This window comes from Macrobrachium rosenbergii, chromosome 12, assembly GCF_040412425.1.
Source record: "Macrobrachium rosenbergii isolate ZJJX-2024 chromosome 12, ASM4041242v1, whole genome shotgun sequence".
Classification (NCBI taxonomy): Eukaryota; Metazoa; Arthropoda; class Malacostraca; order Decapoda; family Palaemonidae; genus Macrobrachium; species Macrobrachium rosenbergii.
The window spans coordinates 27,233,257-27,245,331 of NC_089752.1; the positions used below are offsets into that span (position 1 = coordinate 27,233,257).

Sequence of the window (12,075 nt, forward strand, 5' to 3'; positions counted from 1 at the left end):
GAGGAGGCAGTGATTCTCTTGTTGGCTCTTCCTGACCTTCGGGTTTGGGAACCGATTCATGTACCCCAGGGTTTTGTGTTTCAGGAGCCGCGGGCGCCCAGACCTTGGTTTGTGCCCCCATTCCCAGTCTTAGAGGTTCCGCCTCCAAGATGGGTGCTGCTTCGGGCGCTTGTTGGCAAGCCGCTCCAAGTGCTCAAGATTCTGTGGAATATCGAGTATCCTGATCTAGTCTGGAGAGCACTCTCCCCAGCCCAGTTCGTGACCAGTGTGAGAGAAAGGGCCGAGGCACCCAGGTATCTCAGCTCTTCCTGCCAGCACTACAAGCGCTCCCAAGTGCTTACCAGTGCTCGGTCCAGTTCCCAGCCTGGTGTCTTGATCTTATCAGTTTGAACACCAGAAGAAGCAGGGAAGGGTTCCCTTTGGGAGTCCTGGGTGACTTCTAAGGGACTGACTCTCTTTTGGGAGGCGAGTTTCTCTTGTTGGCTCTTCCCGCCCGCAGGCGGCCACAGATTTGCATTCTCCTCTGGGGTCTAAGACTGGTTCTGTCCCTGGCTCTTTTTGATATCTTAGGAAATCGAAAGCAGCCACTCCTGATTTTTGGGGGTCTCGTAGGTCGCTCGAATTCTATGAATCACGAACGCTCTCCTGGCCAGAGGCACTGGACGAGAGAAGGTGCCTTAATGCGCCCGCCAGCTTCTTCAGGTGTTTGGCCAAGTATCATCCTCGTATCTTGAACCTTAGGGTTCGAGCATGTAATATAGCAGACACAGAATTCCCCTTTAAACCTTCTTCTTGAGGGGCCTTGGCCTTGAAGGAGTTTAGAGTTCGGGAAATTAGTGCTAGTTCACGGCAGACGAGTTCTGCCCTGTCCAGTTCCAATTGCGTTTGCGCAATCGGCTTGGCTCTCTCGCCCCCGCCCAGCCCTTGGTCACATTCACGAGATTGGCTCAGCTCAGCTCACCCTGCTTGCCTCCCAGTCTACCACTTACCACCCACACCCAGTCTAGATTGCGTTCGCGTGATTGGCTTGGCTCGGCCCCGCTAGGTTTTCTGAATCGGGTTCTCGGCACTGTTCGAGGGAACTTTCTGCTGCTCTTCTTCTCCTGTGTGGCAAAAATCTCCTTCAGTTAATTATCGCTCACGGTCCGCCTCTCTTGCTGGTCTTACTGGCAGGACAGGTAAGGTTACTCTTTCTCCTCACCTGCTCTCTTTTCCTCTCGGTTTTTCCAAGAGGCACGAGATGGACAGAGAGAGCTCCGATGAATTTATCTTTACTCAGAGTTCAGCTACCTGGCTTGCTTTCGGTGTCGGTCCCTGGATTGTCTCGTAGTACAGTACAGCCAAGTAGCCGAGGAGGATTTCTTGGGATCTGTCAAGGTCTCCCTCCAGGGAGAGAGGTACAGGAGTTTCATGCTTTGGAAGCAACAAGGTTCTTCCTCTTCAAGTTGCGATTGCCCTCGTTTCACAGAGAACTTTGTGCTGATTCATCAGCGCGAGGATCCCTGGGACAGGCCCTCGTCTCCCCCAATGAATAATCTTCATCACACGCAACCCTTTCAGTTCCTGAAAGGGCCTAGAGTTTCGGGGGCCGCCACGGTCCTTGCTTGCAAGAGCATTCTCGACCAGATGAATAGTTTTCTTTGGACTAGGAGTTCATTCAGGTCGAGACACCAAGCTCCTCCCCTGCCTCGACAGAGTACGAATTCTAATTATCTCGGATGGGTCTTGCCAACTGCAGGTTGTTCTGACTCTGCCTCCTCTGGACTGGGTTCTCTCTCTGCTTCTCCTTGCCATGAAGGGTATTCTCTTCTGCAACGAGAGGCGGTGATCCTGGAGGACACTTGCTGGTTTCCTTCAGACAGTTTCCTGATGGATCCATGATCCATCACTTTTAGGCTTTCTCTTCTTGAATATGACCATTCTTGGAGAGAACCTGGCCTTCTGGAGACAGCAACCTGTGGGCAAATCTGGTGCTAAGAAGAATGACTTTGTCCTGATTTGGATCTCTGGTTTCGTAAGTCCTGAGTTGGCTTGTTTCTTAGGAATGAACCTTTACTCGGTTCTGCCTTTCTCTCTCAGAGATTTGCCAGACACAGCGGTAATCAAGGTTCATACCAGGGCACTGCCTTGTCCTTTGGACAATGGCCAAGGCCTTTGGGTCTTAGTCAACTTTGCTCGACCTTAAGTTTAAGCCAGCCCTCCTCAACTCCTAAGAAGTCCCAGGCTTTGGAAGAAGATTGTGGAAACACATAAGGAAGAAGGGCAGAAGGGAAGAGAAAAAGAAGTATCAACTGGTAGAAGTTCTCCTACTGCAGATGCCTGGATGAAATGATACTTATCGAGTCCCTGGACTTGGCAGCAACATTGCTGAGACCTGGGAATGGATTCCTTCAGGAGAAGTATCTATTTCCCTTGGGTTTCGGCAATTCTTTTCATCAAACTTCCATCTTGCTTCCTCTCCCATGCTCCCGATTCAGGAAATGCCAGCCCGGCTAGAGCTAATCGTCTTGGTATCCTGTCATCCTGCAGAAGCTTCCCCATGGTGGAGAATGAAGGAGGTCTGCTTCCAGTCCTCCATCCCTCTTTCCTCTTTGATTGTGAAGAAAGAGTTAGGATAATGCTTGATTGAAGGAACCTTCGAATATGCTTGCATATTCTCTTCATATCGTGTGATTACTCCCGGATTCACCGATCGAGGAGGTGCACACCTATAAGACTTTGTCTTGAAGGTGTGTGACCGAGACAATTATTGTTGTACCTTCTCATCAACATCCTGAACTCAAGGCAGCCTTTTGGCTTTCCGAGAATTCAGGATGAGTTTTGCTACACTCAGTGGTTTTGTTGAACAGCAAAACCACAGTACTGTAGTGGTATATGTCGGCAAACAAGAGGGAATCGTTTTTTCTGCCTGTTTCATATGTCAACATTTGCAGGTACTCGAGTGTTCTGTAGTGCACTCTATAACTCAATTAGCCAGATACATTCCCGGTGGGGATGTATTGGTAGATGAGCTCAGCCTTGGGTTTGAGTGATCGGGACGGAATGTGCTCTTCACTCTTTTCTTCGTGAAGATTCACGAAGAAACTGCATGACTGAGAGACCCCTACCGTCTTTCTGTTTGCCTCCCTGCACAACAAAGTCGGTAGTTTTCTTGCTTCTTCGCACCAGACCCAGGGGCCACTATGGTGAGGCATGCTGTCTTTTTGGGAAACATCGATATCTATGTTTTTCCCTCATTATTTTTCTGTTTTCGCCAGGGGTTCACAAGCATTGCCCACCCCGAGTTGCAGACAAATGCTGGAAGACTTTGCCTTTCGCCCGACCTGATAGCTCTGCTTCCGAGGCATCATGAAGAGTTCTCCTTAACCCAACCTCCTGTAGCAGCTACACAAGAGGAGGTTCTTAAGGCAGTACATCCCTGTGTGTACAGGACTGGGAGACCTTCCAGCTTTCCTTGCAAGCATAGGCTTTCTTGCCGAGCAGCAACGGATATAGCTGGATATCTCTTAAGTCCTCTGCAACAGTGTTCCAGTGACTGGATCTTTCTGCGCTGGTTGGTGTCACTGACAGAACTTCTTCTCGGGTCAGAGTCGCTCTTCAAGTCTGGACTTCCTCGCCTTCTCCGCCGAGGGTTGCTTCTATCTGTTTCAGTTGTGAAGAACATAGGCCCTTGCAACCTAGTCTTCTATCTGAAGTAGCCTTCTTCTCCACAGTTGAGATTTAGCTACGGATGAGAAGCTTCTTTGGTTTTGCTGTCCCTTATCCCTGGGTGGCATGTGACTCGTTTAGGGTTCCTGTCCTATGCTCTGCACGCTCCCTTACAAGAGTCATCGGACAGAGATGTGCCCTGTCAGGACCATCTCTCAACTCGCTCCGGCGTAGAAGATGGAAGAACAGGTGAAGGTGATCAATACCTCGACGACTTCTCGGATGTCGTAGTGGACTCTGAATCCATCGGCATCTGTCGTCGGGTTCGAGTCCTTCTTGTTCCCCCTCCTCCTTGGACGTTGTATCGATGATCCAGATCAGTCGTTACCGTGTCCTATTAGGGATCTGTGGTACTTTCCGAAAAGGCTCGACATTCCTAACCTGGATGTTGTCGATGTTTTCGCTAGTACTATCTCTCCCAAGGAAGAAGTGTTTAAGGACACATCTTTCTCCTGGCTTCGTGAAGCGATCAAATGAGGTACTCAGCAGCTGATCAACTCTCGGAGTTTTCAGGTTTTTCCATCCTCCAAAAGAGTCGGGGTCCTGCCTTGAGACAGTATGCAGATTTCTCTCTCTCCTGTCTTGTTCAGCCAACAGTGGATGAGCCTTCTAGGGACTCTTGCTTCCATTGAGCAGTACGTCAGGTTGGGAAGACTCCATATGAGAGTTCTGCAATTCTTCCTGATATCCAGCTGGGACAGGAAAACTCATCCGGACATTTGTTTTTCCCATAACTTTGGAAATCAAGACGGACCTGGGATGGAGGCTGTGCGAAGAAAGACTTCCGAAGGGAAAGTCGCTCCTTCCTCTGAGCCCCGACCTAGACTTTTACTCAGACGCGTCGGATCTAGGTTGGGGAACCCTTCTGGGGAACATGAAAGTTTCTGGGACTTGGTCCCTGGAATAGAAGAATCTCCATATCAACATCAGGGAATTGAAGGTGATCCATTTAGGCCTAAAATCCTTCTTGACTGTGACTTTTAACAAGGCAGTGGTGGTCCACTCAGACAACACCACAGCTCTGTCTTACATCAAGAAGGAGGGCAGGACTCACTCATTCTCCCTCAGCAAGGCAACAAGGGACCTCCTCCTTTGGGTAGAGTAGAATCATAACAAGGTTGTCACTCGATTCATACAAGGGAAGTTGAACATACTGGCAGACGAGCTGAGCTGTCACAAACAGGTCCTTCCCACAGAATGGACCTGGATCCACTGGTGTGCATTGACCTGTTGAAGCTGTAGGAAAAAACCAGTCCTAGACCTGTTCGCTCATCGAGAAATCATCAGCTTCCTCTGTTCTGTTCTCTGGCCCTGGACCCTCTAGCATGGGCCAAACTTAGACCTATATGCATTCCCGCCATTCATTGTAGTCAGAGAAGTGTTAAACAAATTCCAGACGCATCACAGCGTTTTAGTGACTAGTAGCTCTGTTCTGGCCTTTGACTTCCAGAAGGACCAGGTCTTCTCAGACAGCCTCACTCTAAGCATTTTCACTGAGGACTATCTGCCCTGGCCCTGACAGTCTGAACTCATCAGAGCAAAAGGCTTTTCAAGACCAGCTGCAGAGGCTATTGCAAGATGTAGACATCAGTCCTCCTGCAAGGTCTGCTAGGCCAAGTGGACAGTTTTCCACAGCTGGTGTAGAAGACATAATGTCTTTGTCTTCTCAGACGACTGTGACTCGGATCGCAGATTTTCTGCTATATCTGAGATCCTCTGAAGGTTTGTCTCCCTCTACAATCAGAGGATACAGGGCCATACTGAGTTCTGTTGTTAGACACAGAGGTTTGGATCTGTCGTGAAATCAGGGTCTTAACGACCTTATCAAATCTTTTTATACATCCAAGCAGAGGAAGATAGACTCAGGCACTTGGAATCTAGATGTAATCCTGAAGCATCTTTCTGGTCCCCCTTTCAGGCCCCTTCATTCTACATCGTTAAGGGATCTAACTAGAAAGGCCCTCTTCCTTGTCGCTTTAACAACTGCCAAAGTGGGTCAGTGAACTGCAGGCGATAGACAAAAGGATTGGATTCTCTCAAGGAGATGCAGTCTGCTCCATTACACTTGGTTTTCTGGCCAAGAACGAGGTAACGTCCAGCCCCCTGGCCCCATTCTTTTACCATTGAGAATTTGATGGAGATCCTTGGGCCAGAAGAGGAAGAAAGAGCTCTTTGCCCCGTGAAGGCCTTAATGTACCACTGGGATAGGGCCGAGAAAATCAGAGAACCTTCTAGTAACCTCTGGTGCTCTGTGAAGACCTGGAGTGCCCACCAGTTTTTAGTGGATGGGTGGTGGTTTTTTTATTTCAGTGTAGATGACAGCGTTGTCTGTTGTTTTCATTGTGGTACTTAGCCCAGGGCAAAGGACTTCATCGGACATGTCCTTTGCTGCAAAGCTCCCACTAAAGTAGAGGCGCTCCACGGCTGTACTGCCATGCCACGACAGGTTAAGATGAGCACCAACCTGAGGCACTATCTACCTGCAGTAGCTCTCTTACCAGGTAAGGAAACAACAAGCATTGTATCAATGATAGCAACTTTTCTATTTCAAATTCATTACCATTACTGAATGTTTTTGAGTAGAATATTGTCCATGTATCCCACCTCCTATCATTGTGGGATTCAGCTGTGTAATTACTTGGTAATTTACCTATATGAAAATGTTATTTTCATGATAAAATTGAGTTTCATATATACTTACCAAGTAGTTACAGAATCGGAGCCCTCCCTCCTCCCCTTTCATGGGCATAAGGGCACACACGAATTAAGCTCTTTCGTTGTGTTGTTTCTCTTGTTCCCCAATAGTGGGCGGGGCTAGTCACCTACACGAAAACAACAGAAGCGTTATTGCAATTTTTAAAATTTTAGCTGCACAAGTTGAAACTATAGCTATGTAATTACTTGGTAAGTATATATGAAACTTAATTTTATCATGAAAATAACATTTAAAAATATTTCAAATTGAAAATACTGGTATAGTATTTAAAATTTTCAACTCAGTTGACATGAAATTTGAATGATTGTCATAATACTAATATATGCATCTTTTTAAAATTTCTGAAGACCCAATGAAAATTATGTTTGGCCTAAGTAAGACTCATTCTTGTTTTTTCAGCTCACCTTGTATTTTTGTCAAACTTAGGCTAGACAGGTCTTAGGGTTTCTTGCCAGTTGGCCTCATTATAAAAGTATAATCAGTCGTGCAGAATACATAAATTAAAAAGTAACTACTAGTGTTAATTATCAATGCATGTCTAGCAGATAGAATTTACAAGGGGGAAAAGCACATCCATTCAGTGAAATCCTATTGTCCAGTAATGTAATTTGTTTTATGTAATCAGGTATTGACTTGTGAAGTTTAATGGAATTTACATAATGTATATGCTGTATGAATTATTGAAAACCATTTTAAAGTGTTCATAATTGTCTTTGTAGGGTGTTTCAGTAGAAGCTGTTGATCCTGTTTTCCAAGCTAAGATGTTGGATATGCTGAAACAAGTTGGTCGTCCAGAAATGGTGGTTGGATGGTATCATTCACATCCTGGATTTGGATGTTGGTTGTCAGGTGTTGACATAAATACACAGCAGAGTTTTGAGGCTCTTTCCGAACGAGCTGTAGCTGTTGTAGTTGATCCAATTCAGTCTGTTAAAGGTGTGTTTCAAGTTGTTTGATTTCAATATTCATGTTTGTCTTATTTTTACATGTAGATTAGTTGCTGTATTATGGGTTTATTGTTGCCCGTTTTTTAACACTATGGCATATTTTTATTTTTTAAGGAATTTTGTTCTTACCGGAATACAAACCATTACCTTTTATGTAGGAGTATTCTTCGTCACAAGCTGGAATCTGTAATTGAAACTTTGTAACAAATCAGTTAACTGGTGGTGGGACAGTGAGTGGGATTCCATCCCGTCACTTGCCATCATGGAGCACTTTACCTTTGGTTGCCATCAAGTGATGTCTGGCTGAGCTCCTGCTGACAACCAAATTGGAATATTTTTTTCTTTGTGTATTTGCTACTTCACTCAATGGATAAGAAGTCTAAACAATGGAGGTGAGAAGTGAGTGTGTGCTTGTGTGGGTGCTTTATGTCCCCAGTTTTTGTGGATCCACACTGTTATTGCTACTTTTATAGGCATGGGATTTCCAGTCCTGACCCTTCTTGCAAGGGATTTGCAGGTTGGCTGACTTTGCTGTGGAAAAAGTTTGGAAGTAACTGGAGGATAGCTAAGAAGTATTCCCTTGTGGGGAATACCTCCATGACACCACCAGATCTGTTTGGGATTCCCTAAACAACCCAAAATATCCTCTCTCTTCTCCCACCATGCTAACACTGCTCTCTTGCTTGTTGTGGAGGGGGTGTTGTGCTCAGGAAGTGAGTAACCTTAACACACTGACATCCAGTGGTAAGTCAGTTTGTCAAAAAGTATGTGCTGGGATCTCCCTAGTGAGACCTTGGCAGGTTGGTACTGTATGCCCTACCACTGTTTACCTCACTATGTTGTCTGCTCCAGGGATAACTTTGTCAGTCGAGTACCTTCAGAAGATGTGGCCTTCCCTTGGTATTCCAAGGAGTTGAACTTTCTCGGCATTCCTTGAAGAAGTGCATCAAGCTCTTTCTCTTCCTTCTTATCTTCAGTCTCCTCTTCCTCTCACAGGAAGCCCTCTCATAAAAAGTCCTCGGCCTGAGTTACTTTGAAAAGTGCCTGTGGAACTGCAAACCATTTGCCTGCAAACAATCACAAGGATGGGCTGGTGTGTTGATCTCTTTCTCAGGAGGGGATCCGTCTTGTGCTTTTGGGGATCTGATGTAACAGGAGTGTCCTGCTCTGTAAGAACTCCAGCAGGCAAAGCTGGAACTGCACTTGATCAAGCTCATTTGTTGTGTGCAGTAAACTCAGCTAGGCAACCAGAGCACCCAATCTAAACCTGATCTTGTTGATTAATCTCACCTTAGGTGCAATCCTGAAGCAAGACAGTCCTCGGATTGCCATGGTCTTGGTTAGCTTGTGGTTTGTTGGACCAGGTAAATGGTCTGAACTCTATGTTGGGAAGTTACCTGCTGTTCCGCAAATTAAGTAAACTCCATATACTGGAGAATGCTGAGACTACTCCGCTACAGTCAGACTCACCAGTCTGAAGAATGATGAAAAACGCCCCTTGAGAGACTGGCCCTCTCAGCAGTGGAGTCTGGGTTCATTCAATCAGCCACACTGGCCTCCTTCCAGGCATCATGGCCTGACCTGTGGATGAACAAGCTTGTTGACTTTGCAATCACTGGGGTCTCTTCTGAGGAAGAGAAAGCTAAGTTTAGGTGGTTTTGGGTGTCAGGAGGAAAGCTGTTGATTTTTTTCAATTCAGTGCCATCTTGTAGGCTAACTTTGTCTTCAGAAGATTGTACATGGTTCCATCTCTCCACTCAGTATGAACCTCATCGGAGAGTAATCTGGTGCTTCAGAGTAGTCTGGTTCTTGGTACCTTTTTACTCTCTCTGAAGATTAGGGTAATAGGTGGTAGTTGTGAAAAGATGGACCGACAGTTGAGACTCTGTCATATTGATTCTTCCTTCAGGCATACTAAAATAAAACACGACCTTCTTCCCTAAATAAGGGTAAGGAACCTTCTCAACTCTTGTTCACCCCTTCCAACCTTGGCTATGAAGAGAGGTAAGGGGAAGAAAACGGGAGGAGGACATTGAGGTTGGCAGTCCCCCTCTCCAGCTGCCATGAGTCAGCAGGAAGCCTGTCATACCATTGGACAATGTGGTAAAGACATGGTGGATTCTTGGGTAGTCTGTATCCTTGAGGATGAGTATATATACAGAGTACTCTTCAAAGACTGATGTCTCCCACTATTTCAGGTACTTTTTCTGACTTACCCTCAAGGATCTCCAAAAGTTCTGACCCTCTTGGTAGAGATGGAAGGTATGTTGGAGAAGAATGTGCTGGAAGTTGTAGGTGACCAGTCTCCAGGGATTTACAATTGCCTTCTCTTGGTGAAGAAGGCAACTTGTGGCTGGAAAAATGTCACTGATCCTTCGCATTTGAAGAGGTGTGCCCTTCAAACTCATTTCAGGATAGAAACAGCCCCTTCCATGTTTGGTTATGTTAGAGCAACTTCATGCCTTCTGTAGCATGCATACTTCCCCCCTCCATCACTCCACCAATACCTCTGCATTGTGTGTGATGGGACTGTTAACTAGTTCAAAGCTCTCTGCTTTGGATTAGTAACAGCCCCAGAGATGTTCACATCCACAGGGTATGTCCTTGCTGTGTTACCTGGACAATTGGCTAGTTCTGGCATCCTGAGAAGTGCAGTTGCTACAGATCAGACTGCCTACTTGCTTTTTGCCAGTATGTCAGGATTGTGATAAAATGGGAGAATTTAAGCAGAAGGCAAAGTACCTGGGCATGGTCATAGACAGGTCAGTAGTCAGTCTTTTGCATTCATGTGTCAACAGGCTCAGGGAGATTTCAGTGTAGCCCCTGTCTTTAACAGGAGCAACAAGCTTGGCTTTGGCAAGTAATCTTTGATCACTTGTCTTGTACGAGCTAAAGTGACACTGGTCAGACCCAAGCAACCCCTCCCCCTCCTCCCTCCCCTCATCTCATGTCTTTGAGCATGGAAATCAGAGGTAGTCTTGCATGGTGGCTGAACTACAGGAGCCTTCTTGCTGGAGTTCCCTTGAATTTTTCACCTTGGGTGAAGCTTCTCTTTAGGGATGCATGTAAGGAAGGTAGGAATGCACATCTGAATGGCATATATGTTTTAGGTTTATGGTTAGAGGATGAACCACATCATCACATCAATGTTTTGGAAATGTGAGCAGTGTTGCTAGCCTTGCAAGCATTCTGGGATTGTGTAATGGGTCACTTGATTGTGCTAATGAGTGACAATACAACCACGATGGCCTGTGTCAACTGCAAGGGGGTCACAGTAACAATTTACCTCTTGTCAGTTAGCACTAGTGAATGGTTCATCTTCTGTTGAGATGTCACCCATGTTGTAGAGAAGAGTAATCTCTATGCCTTCAGGTGGGAGAGAAGTTGTTCAAGCTTTGGGGATCAGTGATGCTTGACCTGTTTGCTTGGGTAAACAAGAAGCTCCTGCTGATCGGTTTTCCCATGCCAGATCCCTGGATGGCTCTGGAAGATGCCTTCCAATACGTCATTGACAATCTCTATATTTTTGCCTTTCCCCCAATTTAGTCTGAACCAGAGAATGATCAACGAGGTCTTGAGTGATTAATCAAGTATTGATCATACTGGGGTTCATTATGACCATGGTGGTTCCTCATTGGCCGCATGCAGAGTTGTTTTCTGATCTACAGGCTCTCTTGGTCTAGTTGGCCTTGGCCCACTCTTCTTTGTCAGGCACAAGTACATAGATATCAAGCTGGACAGTCCCTCTAGCTACCTGCTTGGAGGTTATCCAACAACTTTTGTTACAGAGAGACTTTTTCACTGGTCTACACAGATGTCAGTCAGGGTACCTCCAGCAATTGTCAATTAATATATACTAAGGAAAATGGGCCATCTTCATTGATTAGTGTTGTAGAAGTTCTCTCTCTCTTCTGTCTCCAGAGTTTAGGTTTTGTTTAGTGGATGGCAGACTTCCTGGTCTACTTTTGCTAAGACAGGCTCCACTGTCTCTGTGGTGAAAGGCTATTGCTCAGACTAGAGAGCAGTAGGTCTCTGTGCCAGTAGAGTTATCTATTCTCATGAGAACCTTTACGCAGCTTTTTCCTCCTTGGGAGCTTTAACTTCTTGCATGAAACATGACTTGTTCTCTGCAGGTTCACTTAGGTGCTGTAAGAAACATTGGAAGAGGTCATGGCCTGGATATCATGCTAAAGATAGTAGCCTTATCCTTGTTGAAATAAATTAGTAAGTTGCACAGCTTGTCATCTGGTCAGCACATGGAAGGTTGGGAATCTTAATCTCGTTTGTTCCCGAGTTTGTGGCAAAAACTCAAAACCAGTCAGTTTCTGGCAAGAGATACAAAAACTACCTTATTCCTGCCTTTGGGACTTTGTTGGTGGTAACCCAGACGACATGCCTTTATGCCAGTTGTGAGTGGTAAGGTTCTATCTAAGAAGGACCAGCCTCTTAGTTCAGAGTGTAGGTGCCTTTTTATTAGTACTGGGAAGCAAAAGGTGTCAAGGAACCCCCTTTCCTTCAGGTTTCATGCTGTAAACAACTAAGTTACAACACTCTTGGTCAGATTGACAGTGATACAGCTTGAGTATGAGCATATGAAGTCAGGAGCACTGGACTGCCCTTCAAATTTCAGAGTAACCTTTTTGGTAGACTACCTTTACCTCATTCTACTTGAGGGATGCCTGCATGTCCCTTGATGCCTTCTGG

The 12,075-nt window shown here is 45.8% G+C and overlaps 1 protein-coding gene across 5 annotated transcripts in view; it reads left to right on the top strand.

Annotated features, from left to right (window-relative positions):
- The window catches only part of Rpn11 (regulatory particle non-ATPase 11), a 66,751-nt gene that overhangs the window by 13,888 nt on the left and 40,788 nt on the right, over positions 1 to 12,075 (top strand). For all 5 annotated transcript variants that reach the window (XM_067113715.1, XM_067113716.1, XM_067113717.1 and 2 more), the window contains exon 4: positions 7,144 to 7,360. In XM_067113715.1, the coding sequence (XP_066969816.1) occupies positions 7,144 to 7,360 (217 nt within the window). The remainder of the gene's footprint in view (positions 1 to 7,143; positions 7,361 to 12,075) is intronic.